Raw genomic sequence first — 20300 nt, 5'->3', positions numbered from 1 at the left:
CTGAAACCCTAATACAACAAATAATTCTCATTGGTGCCTTCTGGAAATTCTTATGAGCTGCTGAAGCTTGTCAGGAACCACAGACTCCCACCCATATTTTCATACCTGCTAAAGCAAAATTGTAACACTCTTACAATAAATCCAGGTCTCCTTAGGAATTTACAGTAGATTACGCAGCCCACAGTACATGGAAATGTCTTTGAGCACCCCTTGATAGGTGAGACCATGGGTTGGCAGTTGACTACTAAGTGTTGAATCAATCTTTAACAAGTAAGTCTTTGCCTGTAAAGGAAAACCTTTAAATGATGAAAGGTTAATATGGCTGTTTCACACAACACTCCCAGAGCAGAAATCCAATCATGCAGTATTACTTGATACCTGTGTGACTTCAATCAATAAGTAATTAATAAAGAACATGGTAAGTTGCACATATATCTATGTATAATATCAAGAGGTCATGAAAACAAGGCTGAGCGCACCTGATCTTTTCTTCTCTTTCCTTTTTTTATTTTTTCTTTAAAAAGCAATCAAGTTCTTCATCAGAGCATTGCTGTTGCCATGGTGAACATTTACTTATGCAAGCAGTGCAGTCTTTTTACATTCAGCCTAGAAACAGGGGGGTCATCAAGTGTTTACGTGCTTAGATGAGCAGATTGTAAATTCACAGGCTCTAATTAGCAGTATGCAATACATTTATAAACTCCTGAGATTTTGTAAAGCGGTACAAAAAAGAACAGAATTAACTGAACAAAATGACTGTGATTTGACCAATTGGAAGCTGTAATTGTACTGCTTTTTCCTTGAGACTACATGCTACTTATGGAGGAGGTGTTAGCTAATGTTCTAACACCAGTGCACCTCTTCCTTGCCAAATGCTGCAAATTGCGTTTGAATAAGTATTTTGCTCTTCTTACAAGTATGGTGTCAAGCACTTGCATTAAGTCTATTTATTGATCTTAGTTATTCTTGAGGTGATAGATTCGCCATTAAAGAGCACAGTACTTGTCATAATCAAAGTAAGTACCTCATGTCTAAAGTCAAAGTACACAATTCTGGCACCTGTGTATATAACCATCTCCTTCTGAGAATAATATATGGGGTAAGGACAGAATTATACATGGCATATAGTATTCAGGGATTAATTTCAAGAATCAAACAGGTTCTCAGCACATTCAGAAAGAAACAGAAATTTATACCAGGTGAATTAGATTAAATATTTAACAAAATGTTCAAGCAATTTTGAATAAGATGTCCTCGGGAGATAAACTTGCTATGGGAGGAAATAGCAGATACCCAATTTTTATAGATTAGAGGCTATATTGTCCCTTCTGTTGTGCAGCAAGGAGGATCTCAGAGTAGGCAGAAATTCTGTTGCAGTGGGTCCAGAACTGACAGAGGGAGAGAGAGAAACTCATCTGCACAAACACTGGTTAGAATTTTATTGGCTTAGATGGCATGGCCATCCAAAGGAGTCAGATGTGGGGATAGGCGTTCTACACAGCAGTGTCTTCATAGATCACTTTTTTGGTCGGTCCTCTTCCCCTTTCCCCAATCCCTGCTGGTTGGTAGAATATATTTAACCACAAGACAAGGACTGATGAGATAGAAAGAGATTAGTTTTTCCTCAACAGTTCAGGATGGGTGGAGGTGTCTCAATGTTTGTAACAATGTTAAATATGTTTAATTTGCATTTGTCTATGTAGAGGATTCTCGTACTTTTCCCTGGTATTTTCTTTTAAATAGAGATGCCATTTGGTGCATTCCTATGGAAAAAAAGAGTGGTCTTCCGATATTTCTTTATTCATCTAAATTATGTTAATTTCTTTCAGTCCTGTTCCCTAAGGATTTTTTTCTATAGAAATCAAATGGGAGGGTGGGAGGAAAACTTGAAGCCTTATCTTCCAAACATGTTTTTCATATGCACGCTCAATTATAGAAAAGACAAAATTGATGAATGGGTGGTGAGTAGTAAAAGGAATTTAGTGAATTACCTCCCAGTCCTGAGATTTTGAGGACAGGTGGGAGCAGGTAAAACTAGTGAGCCTAATACTTAGAATGTGAGACTTAATGTACTACTTCATTCTGATCATTTAAAAATTAGAGTTTTAGTACTAGATTCTGCAGTAATACCTGGACTCTCAAATCATGCCTCTCACTGAATACTAACGAAGATGCCCAGTGGCCAAGCCTTAGCCAATGCAGTTTATGTCAATCTCTTGCTATCTTTCCCTCCTCCATATCTGCCTGCCTAAACAGCCTGGATTCCTCTTCCCAAAGGAAATTGCTTCAGCATGAAGAAGTGACGAGATTAAAAAAAAAAAGGAATTTAACCTGTGGGATGGAAATGGATTCAGTAATTGCAAACAACGTTCTGCACCACATACTAGGAGAGCTATCACCTACGGTGATACTGCCACTGCCAGCTGTGTCAGCTCTGTTGCAATCAACATGGACACTGCAGGTCACTGTCCAGTGTTAAAAAGTTCATAAAGCCAAAGTGGTAGCACTGCACTCACAGTTTATGCTCATCTTCTATGCAGACAGGCTTAGCATATCACTGAGCCCTGCACACATTTCTCTGCAGTATTAGTCTAACACTATACCCCTGTTGAAACAAGGATGGCTGAGGAAAAGGAAAACATCTCTACAGGGAGTAGAGACTAGGTATGGCCAGGGCATAGAGGCTTAAATATAATCCAGTGAAAATAAATTATGTGTATAGTGGCCATTTTTTAACTTCTGCCAAACAGGACTAATGGCTCGCTTGAGAGTGCTTATCACCAGCATTGAGAAGAAAGTGATAGCAGGGGCAGCTTTGAGGACCAGCCGTTGGCACAGTGTTTGAGGTTTCTAATAAAACAGCATCTCTCCCAGCCAGCTGCTGGTGATGCCTGCTGGGCACAGTGTCCTTGCCAGTTTGCAGGCCCTCTCAACGTATTTCCTGTATCATGAGTAAAGCAGAAAAGAAATTTTGATGATTCCTTGAACGCAAAATGTTTCATGGAAATGTGTTCATTTTGACAAAACTGAAAATATGTGTTACGGTTTTCCATTAAAAAATGGTGTTTCTTTCGGTTTTTTTTTTTTTTAATTTTACAATATAAAATGAAGAAAGTCAAAATCATAATGAAACATATTGATCTTATTTAAACAAAAATTTTAGTTGATCCCAAACAGAATTTTTTCAGAATTTTGTTTCACAGGAAGTTTCAAAAATGTTTAGTTTAGTTCCATTTCTGAACAGAATTTTTTTCAAAATCCTGAGAAACAAAAAATCTGGCTCCCAGCCAGCCCTAACCCTGTGACTCAAAGCACCAATCTCAGCAGCCCTGTGAAAGGCTGTTCTATCAACCCACACCTGCACTCCACCAGAATGGACTCTGATCCAAAATCAGTGGGAATCTTCCCATTGACTTCAGTGGGCTTTGAACCAGGCCTTTTGAGCTAGTCAGAGACAGAGTCAAAAATACTTTTTGCAGGGATGCTTTAGCAGTACAAGTAAGGGAAATGAACTCTACCAGAGGGAGGAACTCTCAGAGACATCCTTACTCCCTTACAATCCAAAAACTGAGTTTTTATATGTTCATATATTCAGGTATGTATATAAACTTGACACAGTAAAGTGTATCAGATGCTCTGTAGCCATTATGGGCCTTGTTTCATATTATGGAAAGATACAGTGTTAAGAAAAATGTCTTTATTAAAATTAAGTAATAAAAAAAGTCTTGTTACCAGCGATGTTCAAATTTTAACTCATCTATTTTAATTAAAATAATTAAAATCCCTTGTTCCTAGTAAGGGCTAGAATTGTGCTGTATGAGAAGTGCAAAAGTATGTTGGAAACCGTTATAAGCTTCTTGTTTTGTTTTGTTTTAAATTATCTGGGTCTAGTCTAGTTTTTAATGAAGTCAGTGGCAAAAGTCTCAGACCAGGCCTCGGCACTCTTAAAAATCAATATGATGTTTTCAAAAAATTTTGCACATGCAATAAATAATTGGCTCCAGGACTGAACCCTGCCTGACAAACTCCAGCTGGCATCACATGTTTATGGCTGAGTTTTAAATTGCTGGAAGTAGGGGTTATACTGAAAGTGATAAAGCAACTGTTGGATGGATGAATTGGTTGCAGTGTCAACAACAGTGTTCTGTTTAATTGTTCTAAAGAAAATAAAAGTACAAAATAAAAGGAAAGATGATGCCTATTTAATCAGTCACATATATATGGAACATTATTGAGTATTCTTTCAGTTAGATAGATAAAGTTCCATTGAACCCAATGGAATTTCATATTTCATTTACTTGAATTATTTGAGTACCCATTCTAAACACTAACCACTTTATTAAACCACAAATAATATTTCATGACACACTATGGGGAATTCATGTAGGCACTTGCAGCCCTTGTATGCAGACTTCACAACTGTAAAAGCTCAACAATGCCACTGTATGCTCACTGCCCCTTGGAAAATATCCCTGGTGTAAGGGTTTCCCCAAATGATCAGCATAGTCAGCTCTACACCACATCATACAGGACCCTTGAGTTTATTCTAAGCACAGGCTATTTCCAGTGGTACCCATGGGTTTGGTTATAGCCAGGACACAGCCCTTGAGTCTGCCCTAACATTTCATAGAATCATAGAATATCAGGGTTGAAAGGGACCTCAGGAGGTCATCTAGTCCAAATCCCTGCTCAAAGCAGGACCGATCCCCAATTAAATCATCCCAGACAGGGCTTTGTCAAGCCTGACCTTAAAAACTTCTAAGGAAGGAGATTCCACCACCTCCCTAGATAACACATTCCAGTGTTTCACCACCCTCCTAGTGAAAAAGTTTTTCCTATTATCCAACCTAAATCTCCCCCACTGCAACTTGAGACCATTACTCCTTGTTCTGTCATCTGCTACCACTGAGAACAGTCTAAAGCCATCCTCTTTGGAACCCCCTTTCAGGTAGTTGAAAGCCGCTATCAAATCCCGCCTCATTCTTCTCTTCTGTAGACTAAACATCCCCAGTTCCCTCAGCCTCTCCTCATAACTCATGTGTTCCAGTCCCCTAATCATTTTTGTTGCCCTCCGCTGGACTCTTTCCAATTTTTCCACATCCTTCTTGTAGTGTGAGGCCCAAAACTGGACACAGTACTCCAGATGAGGCCTCACCAGTGTCGAATAGAGGGGAATGATCACGTCCCTCGATCTGCTGGCAATGCCCCTGCTTATACATCCCAAAATGCTATTGGCCTTCTTGGCAACAAGGGCACACTGCTGACTCATATCCAGCTTCTCGTCCACTGTAACCCCTAGGTCCTTTTCTGCAGAACTGCTGCCTAGCCATTCGGTCCCTAGTGTGTAGCGGTGCATTGGATTCTTCCGTCCTAAGTGCAGGACTCTGCACTTGTCCTTGTTGAACCTCATCAGATTTCTTTTGGCCCAATCCTCCAATTTGTCTAGGTCCCTCTGTATCCTGTCCCTACCCTCCAGCGTATCTACCTCTCCTCCCAGTTTAGTGTCATCTGCAAACTTGCTGAGGGTGCAATCCACACCATCCTCCAGATCATTTATGAATATATTGAACAAAACGGGCCCCAGGACCAACCCTTGGGGCACTCCACTTGATATCGGCTGCCAACTAGACATGGAGCCATTGATCACTACCTGTTGAGCCCGACAATCTAGCCAGCTTTCTATCCACCTTATAGTCCATTCATCCAGCCCATACTTCTTTAACTTGCTGGCAAGAATACTGTGGGAGACTGTGTCAAAAGCTTTGATAAAGTCAAGGAACAACACGTTGACTGCTTTCTCTTCATCCACAGAACCAGTTATCTCGTCATAGAAGGCAATTAGATTAGTCAGGACTTTGTCTTGGACTAAATTGGCCTTGGCAGTCCTTAGATCAGGGACTGATACCCTCCCCTTCAGCTCTTCACTGGACTCAGCATCAGTGCAGAGATGATTCCCCATGTTAAGTCATCTCAGTAGGTTCAATGAACTGCCCAAGGGGAAATAAAACCTACCCTCCTTAACATCAACACCTATCAGCAGTCCCACTACCTCTCCATCCCAGCAATCCATCTCCACCAAATGCCCAAGAAAGAAGGTGGGCTTTTCAGCCTATGTGAGTAGCAGGGCAGAATTCGGCATTGAATACTGTAAGTACATGATATAACTATTTCTGGGTGGCATTTTTAAAAGCACCTAAGGGAGTTAGGCATCAAGTTCCCATTGGTTTTCAATAGAAATTGGATGCCTAACTCCCTTAAGGCATTTTGAAAATCCCATCCTCTGTCAATAGCATTCCATACGAATAGCTATAGAATTTATAAAAGCAGGAGGAATTGGTGTGAAATATCTTTTGTGAACTCTTGTTCAGTTGGCACAATAAATCTGAGCCTAGAGTAGAGCTTTAATTCTGTTTCATGTTAAGAATTTTCTTACATCAAATATATTTGGTGTCTGAGCTGATTACATTAAAATTTCTGTTGTTCTCAGGCATATCAAATGTACAATTTAACATTTTAAGGAAGTTACCAATTTTATTTGAGGACTGCAAGTAAACTCATTAATACTGTGACCAAAGATTTGCTTTGGATTTTCTTTGTCTGTCCTTACAATAAGACTGACCCAGTGAATTGCTCAGTAGTTTTTTAATCTAATTGCAAAATTGTCATGCAAATTGGTCAGATACAAAATCTACTTCCCAAACTTTACAGTTAGGATGATAATGAAAAAACATTTTACTCTCCCATTAAAAAAATTATTTATTCCTGACAAATGGGCAGATAGAATTTTGTAAGATGGCAGTAAACAATGTGTGAGCCACCTAAACACATCTTGTTGCAATGAGAAGTTTCGGAGGCATAATACACATTTTTTCCTGCCAACAGGTTGAATTTGGACTCAGACAAAAGCAAAAACAGTGACACTTTTTGAAAAGAATAATGTATTTTTTCACTTCAGAAGAGAGCAGGTTATCAACTTAGCAAACCATAGCATGAGATGAGCCATTTCTGGCAATCTTTCTCACTTTATTTGCAGGGTTATCAGGTTTGTTTTTCAATTAAGGCTGATCAAGTACTCTCCACACATTATTTATCCAGAGAAGGAAAGTGCTCTTGATATAATCCTACTAACTTCTAGTCATAACATGTGTAAAGTACCTTTAGGCATAATCCTTTTACTAAGTAGCTGCTATTATTTTATTTATTTTTTTCATTTAGAAATACAACTGTATCAGCTTGGAAATAAGATATGACTTTGCACATGTATAATAGGAGAAGAGCATTCTCATTTATTGTATCTAAGATAAATCTGAGTGCATTCAATGGCAGTTCTGTGTAAAACTGGACCCATTACAATACCTACTCTGCAGTGTCCTTGAATTCGGACTTATTTGTCTGAGTATTAAAATAGTTCAAAAACATTAAAATTATTATGAACCAGTTGTGAACTTAGATACTACATGCATATTACTTAATAATTCTATTTCTTAAGTAATGTAGTTTGAAAATAAATAAAAATATTTTTCTAGTGAAAAATCACTTCTCTGTTAGTTTTAACTTTATGTTTTTAATTTCAGATCTCCTTCCCCTTCCAGAGGAAGTTAGTGATGCCATAGCTTTAATGTCTCTTTTAGCTGCAACTCAATTCACTTTCTGTTAGAAAATCTAAACTAGGAGGTATGCTATTTCTCCTGATTTGGAATTCATTAAAGGCAAGTACACTGTAAATTAAAGTGGTGGTAGGTTAATCCAAAATGCATAGCTTTAGCAACATTAGCTTGAAAAGAAAGAAAACCTTTCTTTTTAATGCAATTGTCTGTGAAGCTGTAACTTTCAATTGCATAGTTGCCACAAGCACAACAAGCTCACTATTCATTGCTTTTAAAAATCCAAATATAATCTCTCTGATTTGGATTTTCAGTAGAAAGTAAAAAGGGTAAAATGAAGTGGTAGCAGCTAAACCAGGAATTAAAGCCACTGCACTGCTGACCTCAGAAGGATCTTGGTCTGGAAGAAGGAGACCTGAACTAAAGAAAGGTTTTATTACACTCTTCTTTTAGAATATTTTTCCTGCTAATATATATTTCTTTCTCCCTTTCTTTTAATATTTATGAAAAAGTAAGATTAGGGTGAAAGATTAATGTGATGGTTTCGTCCTTGTTACTCTTTGGTGCTCTTAGGGGGAGTGCAGCAAATACCTGTCTGTTACTGTTTAAATGAGTAAAGATCTGTTTTTATTCCAAGTGTTGATTATGTCTGTCCCCTGTAGATATGGTCTACCATGAGGACAGCAAATAAGTGCAGAAAATGGACTGTATGGACATACTAGAATGCCTCCTGTTCCATATACATGTGGAAAGGGCAAAAGGTCCTGTTCAGAATCATAGCAATAACAGGCCAGCCCCTTCTGGTGAGCTGTAGAGGACAAAAATGACAATCCTGCAATAAGAGGATGTCAAAGTCTTGTTGTGTCATTATTTTTATCTAACAGTGCAGTGTCTTTTTCGAATCATTTTGTCTTTTCCTATAAATGGAGAAGTCCCAATATGATTTTGTGATACTGTATTAATAAATGAACTAATAAACTAATCTGATGTAATGGGACATTACTAGTATGATTTGATGGGCCATAAAAATGAATACAGTTTTCTGTACTACTATATAACTACTATATATTTGTCAGTAAAATAATTGAAAAAAAGGCCTCTTTCTTGACATTTTTATCTTACCAATGGCAGTGTTCATTCAAAAAGGGTCTGTATGAAAGGGCATTTTTGTGCCATGAAAGAGCATCTAAAAATCAGTTAACGGGTACCTGGAGGTAGGAGATACAAAACATAGGCATTACCTATACAAGTGTTTTTTTCCACTCAGGAAAATTCAGTCTACTGCTGTTGCCTCTTGTACTCAGACTTGGACATCTCAGCCATCACTGCACCTAATGATAACTTGGGGGTCAATCCTGGGAGGTGCTGAGGTCCTTCAGCTTCCATTGAAGCCAGTGGGAGCTGGGGATGCTCAGCACCTTGCAGGATTGAATCCTGAAAGAGTAATATCATCTTCATAATTCTTTGTACTACAATGGTCCATTAAGGGACATCTCCACCAGCTGTGTGTAATATTGAAGATGACCAACACACTGAGCATACGATAGAAGATCACTGGTGCCCACACATAGGGTGGGAGCTCTGAGAGGATGACTGACAACACCTCTGCAGCTGTTCAGCCTTATAAAGAAACACAAAATGCCTCTCAAGAATCTGCTTACAGGCATTTCCAGGCTCTGGATCATGCTGCTTGTAATATATTCTGTCCATCTTCCGTACTTCTCTCTGTTGCCTGAATGTGGCTAAAGTGTGCAAGTTGATTTATCGTCTGTGCCCCACACAAACAGGGCATAGTTGAAGGTAAGGATCTCATGCAAAACTGACATGAGAAGTTTATTTTTTGCTTTTGCCCATGTGTTCGTTCATAAATTCCATATTCTCCAAGGGTAAATCACATATAGTAGAAATAAAATATTTCAAATGTGACCTTTAAATAAATATCCTAATCTACATTACAAAAAATTGGACAGTCAATAATACAGTGGGAATGGAAACAATAATACCATTTACCTCTTGTTTACATTACTAACAAATATGAATACTCTTTGCTTGAATTTAATCCACCAGTGCCTAGAATTGCACTTCTATTTACCAACTGGTGTACACAAATCTAATCCAGAAAATGTACCTAGAACTGGGGTAGAAAGTTATCTGTATAGCCATCAGAAGCCATGGGAGGGCAGCAGTTTGTATATTTTACAAGGTACAGTGTGCATATACTAGATTATAGAGAAAAGAAGTGAGAAAAATACTTTATTATCGAAATGATCAATTATTTTTCATAAACTTTGTTCTTAAGTGTTCAAAGTTGCAGTTTCATTAGGTGAAATTCATTCTTTCAGTAATTTAAACCATCTTATCACCTTCAATTTGCTTATCCTAAAAAGCAGATTCATTACCATCACTGAAGAATCTGTTGCTTGCTCACAAATTTTCAATACACAGTTCAGGGTAACAGTTCCTCCTAAAACTGTTCTGGTGCAGCGGTTGATTGCCTGTGTTATTTAATATAATCAAACCCACCAATTTTAGAAGTTCTTGTCATATTACAAAATATCCCCAGCTACATAAGCACCTGTGTAAGTTTAAGCACATAAATCCTAATGTATTCAATGGAATCCATTCACATATTTACAGCTACATATGTTAAAGTATCTTGAGGCCTTAGAGATGACCCTAAGTTGCAATGGCTTTCCTTCTGCTCTCTGTGTAACACAAACACAAGATTCTATAGGGATGAAATCCTGACCTCAATTAAGTCAATAAAAGTTTTGCTATTAATTTCAGTGAGGCCAAGATTTCACCCAGGGAGGAGATTAGGTGTAACGTGCTTTCTGAAACAAATCATAATGATTTTGCATCAGTTCCCGTTTAGACCAAACACATCCCACTAGTGTACGTCTAATTCTGCACAACACATATATAAGTATTCCAGTGGCAGAAAACGAATATCAAAGATGGCAAGTATGCCACTTTACAAAGCTTTTGTTTGAAGCACAAGAAAATCAGTAGGCAATGATAAACCACAACAAAATAAAGGTCAGTTCAATGATATTGAAATTGAGATAGTTAAGGTCACAATGCATAGAATAAAGACACTTTTGTTTGACTTCTTCATAGATTATTTAAATTACATTCTTTAAGCAGAGTGCTCACAGAGAACTAAAATATTCTTTTTGACTATTGGGAAGAAGGGATTTAGACGACGAATATTTTTTTAATTTAGATTGTGTTATTGAATGTTTTTTTGATTAAAATACAGGTTGATTCCTGGAGCTAGAACAAGTACTAGTTCGCACTGTGCAGCCTTCTGCACTAGTCCTACAAATGTGCCCACTCCGGATCCAATTTATTGCAGATTCTTACTGAGCAAGCAATATTCATTGTTTGGAAATAAGATTTGCTTTTGCTGCATTGTCCTGTGCCAATTAAATAGGTTGAGATTATAAAGCTTATTACATATTACACAACATATGTGGCCTTCTGTAGGCGAGACTTGAACAGAGTCGTCCAGATGCTAGAAAGCTAGTTTATCTAACATTCTACAAAGAGTCCAAAAATCTCTTCTGCAAAATTGTGCTGAGTATGGCAAAATAGCTAGAATATGGAAACAATTCAGCTGGCCAATAAAATGGAATGTAAAACCCAAGAAATTAGCCATTGAATAAACGGATATCATTGAAAAAGACACAGAAATTCTTTTTTCTTTAAAGTCATTTTATTAGTTTCAGTGAGTTTATTGTTGGCTCCCAATTGGTTACAATTTACATCTAGTTGGCAGTGTACATAGAATTAAGCCAAGTTTTGTATTGGAGATGACTGCTTAGTAACAGATGTCTAATGTTTCCCAACACATTAAGTTCATTTATTAGCTAGCTCAGTAAAACTAAATAATAGGGTAATTACAAATTTCTGTTCTTGTGTCATTTTCTCATTCTTTTTTGAGTGCCTGAGTGATTAAGATTGTGGTGATTCTTGATACATTTCAAGCCCTATTTAAAATTTATTTCAAAGTAATTCTTTGTAGTTTTATGCAGCAATCTGTTTGTTAAATAGTTGGAAAGTGGACATTCCAATATACTATGCAAATGGCCAAAAGCTTTCCTCACCACAACCTCCCAGCATAACATGTGTTATACAAATACTAAAGCTTGATTCAGTGACTGCTGTTTGAAACTAATGGGAAATTCTGTGCAATGGGATTTCTGCACAGTGACCAGCAACAGGTTGGGGCCTCTTAAATTTTTTTTTTTAATATATAACTTCAGTTAATACTAAATATGGTATAAAATCAGGACACTGATTGGAACTCTTTGAATTTTGAGAAGGAGGTGGTTTGGATACAAGCCCTAGGGTGATCAGACGTCCCGATATTTAGTTGTTTGTCCCGCGTCCCGACTGGTGTATGGTCGGGACGCCATTTGTCCTGATATTTTGCTTCGGCGGCACTCTGGCTTTTTTTTTTTTTTTTTTGGCTTAGGGCAGCAAAAAACCTAGAGCCAGCCCTGGTGTGGGGGGTGAGCCTGTGGCTTCCCACACCCCCCCCCATATGTCCCAATATTTTGTTCTTGTCATCTGGTCACCCTAACAAGCCCCCAGACCAAAACCTGCCAAAACAAGAACCAAAAGAAGCCTGATTTCTAGTATTTGTTTTGTTTTCTGAGATATCAGAAGGATAACCATTTTCATGAGATTTCAGAAAAATAAGGTGGCAAAATTGCTTCTATGCAGATTTGCCAAAAATTTTAGTAGAACAGCTCATGAGATTTTGTCACCGTCAAAACTGAACTATAGCTTATGTTTTATTTGGATCTGAATACCTCCTTTTCTGTCCATTTCTAACATAAATGGACATTAAACATCCAAGGCAAGGAGATTAGACACCTAAATGTTTGCTAAAACAAGGGGAATCTCTCCCATTAAAAGAGTGAGGTATTTCTTTATCTAAGGAAAAAAAGATCTTGAAGGAGTTAGGCAGACAGTTCCCATTGGAATTCAGTAGGTGTTGATTGCCTAACTCCCTTCATCTCCTCTGAAAATCGCTGCCTAAATTCTTGAAAGCAGCTTAAAGAAGTTTGGTTGCTTTGCATGGATAACTTGGGTTATAAGGCATGTTTGGTTTTTTTCCTCCTATCAGCTGAATACTTCGGTGAGAATCCATGTTCGCTAAGAATAAACTAACTCCCCCTTACACATTTGACACATCAACTTTTTTTTGTTTGAAAAAGTTCAATCCACCTTTTTTCCTTTGTATTCTCACTTGTCATTTTCCTGGCCCTCGGCCTGGTGGTTCTAGGACCACAAGTGGAAATGTATAAATATCTTGAGAAAGGTTGTTCTTGAAATATTTCTTCACCCAAGTAAGGAAAGAAGTACCAGAAATCTCAGTATAGCCAATTTCTTTCAAATTCACTGAGCTGCTATCCAGATCCAAGAATTTCTGAGCATTTGAATATGGTCCAGAGAAGTATTTGGACCTTTGCATACTGAACCACACTTCAGAACCTCTCTGTGGCTGCTCATTGTACCTCTATACATTAATTACTTAATTAAATTATATAACTAAATATTATTTTTATGGCTGTCACCAACCCTTCCAGAGGTCAAAAAGGATCATGGCTAGTTCAAACAAACCTGGAGACCCAATTTATGAGGCCAGATATCTAGTATATAACCTTCTCCCCTAACCTACCTCAAACACTTCTGCCATGCCAGCTGGAGAAAGGTTTTAGAATCTCTGTCATGGAAATCATTAAGAAATAGGACCAGAACTTGTGTGTATATTTTTCCAAGGGGATTCAAGTTATTTCAGATTGTACAACACCCCAGTTATCACTAGAGCATGAGTAATAAACATCCCACTAGCATTTCATCCTGTCCCTGCTGGGGTGGGTTCCCAAGGACCTGAATGTCTCTGGCAGCAGCTGCTTCTTTGAACTGCCCAAAACAAGACATGCCTGTGTATATACATTATTTAACTTTCACGTGTATCTGTATTTCATTGAACTGCCCTCCTATTCCTTTATGACTAAATGCACTTTGGAGAATATTTTTGGAATTAAGCAAATTCACTATAGAATAACTCATGTAACGTGTAGTTGGTAAAATTATAAGATACAGCTTCTCTTTTACATGAAATTGAGAATTCTTATTTCAATGTTGTAGACAGAATGGTTTGAACGTACTGTATTTGCCCATTGTCTGTCATTAGTAGTGTGACTGAAACTGATTCTGAGAGACTGCACACTCCAGTATCTCTCAGTTTTTGGTTTAGAAAGCAGCACACAATCAAATTAATGGATAAGAAGAAAGTAGCTTGAAGTCATATCCTTTTAAGGGTAACTAGGATAAAGGGTTGATTCCTAATTTATGGCATGAACAGGCATGTTCTCACTCTGATATTTTTCTTTAAATTATATTATAGATTTACTGCTAGGTTTTCCCAGTGTTGAGTTATATGACACCTGTTAAAGTTAGCTCTACAGCTAAAACCCAATCCAAATCTTTGACTCTTAGAGGTAGGGGCTAAATTTTCTCCTTAGATATGTACAGAAAGCTTTCCATGGCCTGTGGGCCAATCTTTTAATTGACACCCAGGAAATCGAAAGTAACTGACTTCAGTGAAGTTACTCCAGACTGACTTCAATTTTTTCAAGGATTTACATGCACATATATAAGGGCAGAATTTGGCCCTAAATAATTTTCCTTAAGATGAGGATAGGATGTGAGTCTCCTACTTTTATAGGAGGTTGAATGGGATTAGAGTTTGACCTTTACTTTTAGGAATGAAACAGAATTAGGGTGTAATTATCATTTTTAGACAAAATAGGATTGTTGTCTGGTCTGTACGCTTTCTTTTACATATATTTTTGTTTCAGAATATATATAATTCATTTCTTTCTTTTCTATAATGCCCATGACAAAGTATCTGGGACACTGTACAAAATTTGCTCTGCAGTCTTCATTGAACTGACCGAAGACCAGCCTATCTACCAAAAAAAATTAGCCAAACAGAAGAAAAAATAAATAGTGCATTGTAGAAGCTTAAAAATGTTTTCTTTTAATTAACTTTTTTTATTAAGACAGAAAACCCAATTTAAAAGCTGTCAGTAGAGCATCAATTTTTGTGACTCTACACAGAAAGATGAAGAATATATGCTCGCTGCAAAATGCTCTTTTGTACTGGGGGTTTCAAAGAGGGTTCGTGGAATACCCATGAATCAGAAAGAGCACCTGTTCTTCTGTACTCTATTTTGGGATGTTGGGGCAGGCTTTCTCCTCTCAAGTGGAATTGTATGAACTGTACATAATTTATGCAGCACTCTGCAGTCTTTCAGCATAAAAGGCATTATAGAAATGAAAACAATTTATTCCATGTCTTTCCTATGTAAAAACTGATCACGGAGGCCTTAACAACATTTGAAAACATGCACTTAGCATGTCAGATCCCCTGCTTCCTCAGCATTGGGGAAATCCAATCAAGTTTCCCAGGACTGGACTGCCGGATCCTATGCCTCCCTGACATCATGGGTTGGCCAGGATGGCACTCCCCAAGTGCATATCACATGTGCTATGTTGTGGAATAAATGACTTGGTTTAGTGCATACTCCTCATTTGATAAACCCAGTCACCACATTGTCTTGCTCCTTCCCGCCACACCATTACAAAATGAGTTTCCACAGGTACAGGCCAGAATCAGGATGGCTAATGTGGTGCTTTGTGACTTGGAAATGGGAAGCATTCCATCAGTTGGTTCAACACTGGGGTGCAAATCCTTGACAGGATCTCAGCCCTACCATTACATCTAAACCCTAGAAACTATTAAATGTAGCAAATCAGCCAAAAGGGCTAAAATATCAGAAGTCACAAACTGTATATATTTATACTTTAAATCGGTCCAGGCAGCCAGACTGAAGTAACATCTTTCCTGACTGGATTGCAACTGCTAATATAATTTGTTCTTTGTTATTTAGAAATAAGGAGATTTATAAGTAGACCTTTTATTTACCGACAACACTTAGTTTTTATGTTGCCAGTTTAATATGCACATCATGGCTAGTATAAAATGATCAGTAAGCAGCCATGTCATGCAAGGTTATTCCAAATACTAAATAGACTCAGCACTGATTAGCTTTCAATATCAGATGCAGTCAGACTGCTCTGGCCATAGGCTCAAGGTTATTGAGAGAATCTGACAACATTATAAATAATAAAGCAGAACTCAACTATTTTGTCATCAGAAACTACAAGATAGGATTGCCTTATATTACATTTTAATTTGGTCTTTGTTATATTTGGCCACTCCAAGCTCCTTCCCTGCCCCCATCCCCTATCCCTTTTTGTTCTGCTCCTTTGTTACCTTGGAACAGGTCAACTGCTGCTTTCCCTGCCCTCACAATGTCCTTTCACTTTTAAAAAGAATAAAGAATGTTGGTTTGAGGGGAATAAAGTGGGAGTAAATTAGTTACATTCCATTATCGAATTAGATTAGATTATTCAGTGACAGCCCTAACAGTTTAGATAGATAGATAAGCTACATTAAAAAGATAGGTGGATGGATAGGTGTATATGATCATCTATAACATTTTATCATGATTGTATTATTATGAGAAAATATTAAAACCTTATCTGTAGTGAGCCATGCTTGCTTGTTATGTTATCGTGAAATAGCAGTTTGTAGGCTATTTGGATCCTCTAAATGCAAAATATTGGCATAAAATTAAATATTATATATTGGAAAACTCACTAAACAATTCCTACCCTGCATGCTTGTGTTCATAATCCTGTCAACATTACTTTCACATACAATTCTGTGTTCCTGAAGGTCAAAGGTTGTATTTGACTATGCACATGCACCGGGGACTTTTTTTGGCAGCTGAATGCCTCCTTGTCCAAAGTTTATTAAGTGGGTGGCTCCTGTTCATCCATCTGCCTTCTGAGCCTTCTAAAAATACCATAATCCTCAGCAAGGAGATATTTTAAGGGATTCATATTCACAAGTATATTTGTGGGAAGCTTATTTTGGCAGGCTTGCATGTGTCAGATTTGCATGCTTGCATAGTTAGTGCTTTGTGAACTTTTATTGCAAGCCACTTGTACACAGGCTAAAGAGAGAGCTTCAGGTCTGTGGGATACTAGTTGGGAATTTCTGCTCCAAGTAGGCTTATAAATGTAAAAGAAGTGAAGATGCATTTTTAGGAATGTTAATATGTGTCTGAAGTCATTCATTTCAGACATTTGCACACCAGCCCTCAGCTTATTGGATCTAATTTCATGTAACTTGGCTGTGATTGTTCTCCAGGGACCTTAATGATCTTGCTACTTTCAATAAACATTTATAGAAACTACTGCCAGCCTGTGGATAAGGGAAACTCATATGAGAGACTTTATCTTCCAAAAATACTAAAAAGCAAAACAGTCCACAGCAGAAGATTAATAGGAAGTGTCAAAATGTAGCATTCAACTGATAACTGGAATTGAATTACAGAACAAAAAAATTGTTTTATAGACATGCAGTAGGAACTTTGATTTTCCTACTTTGGGGGGAAAGTGCAAATACATGTTATACTTTACAATTGGGACCAACAAAACTATGAGTGTGAACAAACACAGACTTTGAGACAAGATGGAAGTTAAACAGGTAAATCCTGTTCCACACTCATGCCATTCAGGTACAATCTTACGCAATACCCAGGTTTGCACCTCTAAGAAATTTCCATTTTTTCACATAAAAAAATCCAGATATGAAGCCGAAGCTGCCTTCTTCGCCAACCTGAAACTGTCTGATTTCAACATCATTGACACTCTTGGAGTTGGAGGTTTTGGACGAGTTGAACTGGTAGGTAACCTTTCTTTGTTTTTTAAATAACTTTGACCTCTATATAATTGTATTGTTCTGGAACAAATGCGGCTTTCCCCTCTTTTAGTCGTTCCTCATTATAGGACTTGATTTACTGTAAATTAACTACATCCAGGATTCTAAAGTTTCCAGTAGCTGAGGAAAGCTGCATTACGTTTTACAGTGAATAGAAATGAATGAACTCAAGCAGTTAACTTTAAGGAAATCCCGTCACTAAGGGCTTCATTCATTTTGTCTTCATCCTCCAGTGTAGTCTTATGTTTAAACAGTACTACCTATGAACATAGCTTACATTTTATAAAAAAAATATGATATGGATGAACACAGAAATGTTAAAGATAAAATGTAAGCAGAAATCTAAAATCTTAATTAGTGATAATTTAAAAAACAATTCAGAAGCAGAGACAAATAATGCCATTGATTAACAAGAAAACTGGATTCTGTAGCTATTTTGTAATATGTGGTTTAATTGTAATAACAGAAATTCACAGAAGAATGTTCTTTGCTTGCAAAATTTGCAAGGAAGAAATATAAATGATGCAAAATCTACCTGGGCATTTTGGTATGTATGGATAGTTTGTTTATCAAAAGCAAAGATTAAGCAGGGAAAAACATGAGATGTTATCAGTTGAATGACCCATTTGAAATATCAAGTGAATAAGAAACTTATGTTAATAACTGAAGGTTAGTTTATATTACTGTGCTGACCAAAGAGTCCTTGATATATGACACCAGTTCAGTATGTTAGGAACTCCTATAAGTTATGTACAGTGCAGTAAACAGAGTTACTGATGCCATCTCAAAAATGAAGGGGAACCCCCGTTCCATAAAAGTATAGGGATAACACACTATTTTTACATTAACGCCTTAGTGCTGAGATCTTGACAATCACCAAAAAGTAGTGAAACATATAGCCATCAATCAGTATTTGTATTATTACTTCTGAAATATTGTAAAAATAACACTGGATGTTTGTGAAAGTTGCTAAAAGCCAGTAAATTCTATGTTAAAACTGTGACCCTCTGATTTACATCATTTAGCTGTGCCTTGTGATTATAGCACATATGTTATGTCAAGTCAGAGTACAGAACTTTGACTCTCCTGACCTCTGTTAGGTTAGGAATCTTAACTTTGTCTCAACATTTTGTAATATTGAATGACATACGTTTCATTTGTTTGATTTTATTTTTGAGAGGGTTTTATTTGGTTTGTTTTTATTTTGTTTTTGGACTTTTGTTTTTATTAAAATTTAACCAAAGATGATCCTTCATGGGAGTTTGTAATAGGTGTATCTTTTAGCATTGTTGTTTCTAGGATCCTAATCCTGTAAAAGATTTCTGGACTTAGGACATAACTTGAACTGTGTTATTCATAGCCAGTTATGATGTCTGTGCCTCCAACTGGTTATAACATTAGTCAGAAGTCATATCATGTGGGCAGGACCTAAGTCAATACCGATTATAGTATGCAAAACAGGACTTGGTTGAGAAACAAGAACAGACACAGCAACATTGGTGCTATAACCTCAGTGTCTATGTAATATAGGAAACCTATTAAATTTAACACCGAAAAAAGATCCACAAATTTGATATTAGGACTTCATACACTGATGATGAAATACTATCCAGTACAAAGGGCAAAACCCCTCTAGCTAAAGGCTTGAATGAAAGCTCAGTGTTCAAATGGCCTTATTGGGATCCTCTTCAGAGGGGAATTTAACCTTAACCAACAAAACATTTAAGATAATGTTGTTTCTGAATAAATTCTAAGTGTGTTGCTTAATTATACAAGAAGGTTTATATTTTCTAGTCAACCTGCCCCTTGTTCTTGATTCAGTCACTGATGACAAATTTTTGTGTTTGTGACATCAGAATTATTGACACTATAATTACAGTTACATTCATTGTTGTACTAGTCATTAATGAACCAGCCAGTAGAAGGAGGTTGATTGGAAAAGAGATGTTTTTCTCTCCCAAAAGTATCTTGATAATCAACAATAATTAGACAGGAAATACAGAAAACGTATGTGAAAATTTAAAAGCTTTCAGCCTTCATATACTAAGGGACTTTAGTCACAGCCACAGACCTGGTCCTAACAAAAATGCACACACAGTGGTTCAAAACTGCAGTCAGGACACATTTGTCTGGCTATGCCGAAAGAATGACAGGAGACATTAGATGTGGGTTTAATCAGGCCACAACTTTATTATTGACAGATGTCTGGGACTAACCCGGCTGATAAAAATGTGTACAATGCAGGTGCAAAATTTATGTTCCTCCTGCAGATTTACTGTCGGGACCGTACCAATTCCAGGGGTGGAATTTATCTATTTATCTATGTTCTTCCAGCAATTCCCTTGCCAGGACCTTATCACTTCCAGTCAGCTCCGGGGGGCGGCTCTCACTAGCTCCCCGCCCTTGCCCTTTTCATCCAGGTCCCTCCAGCAATTCCCTTGCTGGGAACTTACTGACCATGCCCCCGCGCAGGAGGGGGTTAAGGTGGACTATAATGATGTGGGGTTGGCTCCCTGCTGTACCAGTCATAGGAATCCCCAACTGCCCACGGCTTGCTCAATTACCAAGCACCTCTCCTTAATTCCTTTTCCAAGCCATTTTTTCATTCTTTTGTGCCTTAATTTATGGAGTACCTGCACTGAAACATCCGCTATACACTTAAATAAAAAGTTGTGACATATGGCTTACCGCCTGTCATGCTATGCATGAACCGAGCCTACCTGAACCTGCTGTGAGGAAGGCGAAAAAACCCCCACTGCACCTGGCCAATATGCTGGTAAGGGAAAAATTCCTTCCCAGCCCCCCTTAGTGGGGCGGCTAGC

The 20300-nt window shown here is 37.6% G+C and overlaps 1 protein-coding gene across 3 annotated transcripts in view; it reads left to right on the top strand.

The window, feature by feature from the left end:
- The window catches only part of PRKG1 (protein kinase cGMP-dependent 1), an 892904-nt gene that overhangs the window by 826814 nt on the left and 45790 nt on the right, over positions 1–20300 (top strand). For all 3 annotated transcript variants that reach the window (XM_084633959.1, XM_084633958.1, XM_084633960.1), the window contains exon 10: positions 17346–17442. In XM_084633959.1, the coding sequence (XP_084490085.1) occupies positions 17346–17442 (97 nt within the window). The remainder of the gene's footprint in view (positions 1–17345; positions 17443–20300) is intronic.

This window comes from Lepidochelys olivacea (genome assembly GCF_965140295.1).
Source record: "Lepidochelys olivacea isolate rLepOli2 genome assembly, chromosome: 7".
NCBI lineage: Eukaryota > Metazoa > Chordata > Testudines > Cheloniidae > Lepidochelys > Lepidochelys olivacea.
The sequence above is the reverse complement of the archived record's forward strand: the minus strand, read 5'-3'. Positions and strand labels throughout refer to the sequence as shown.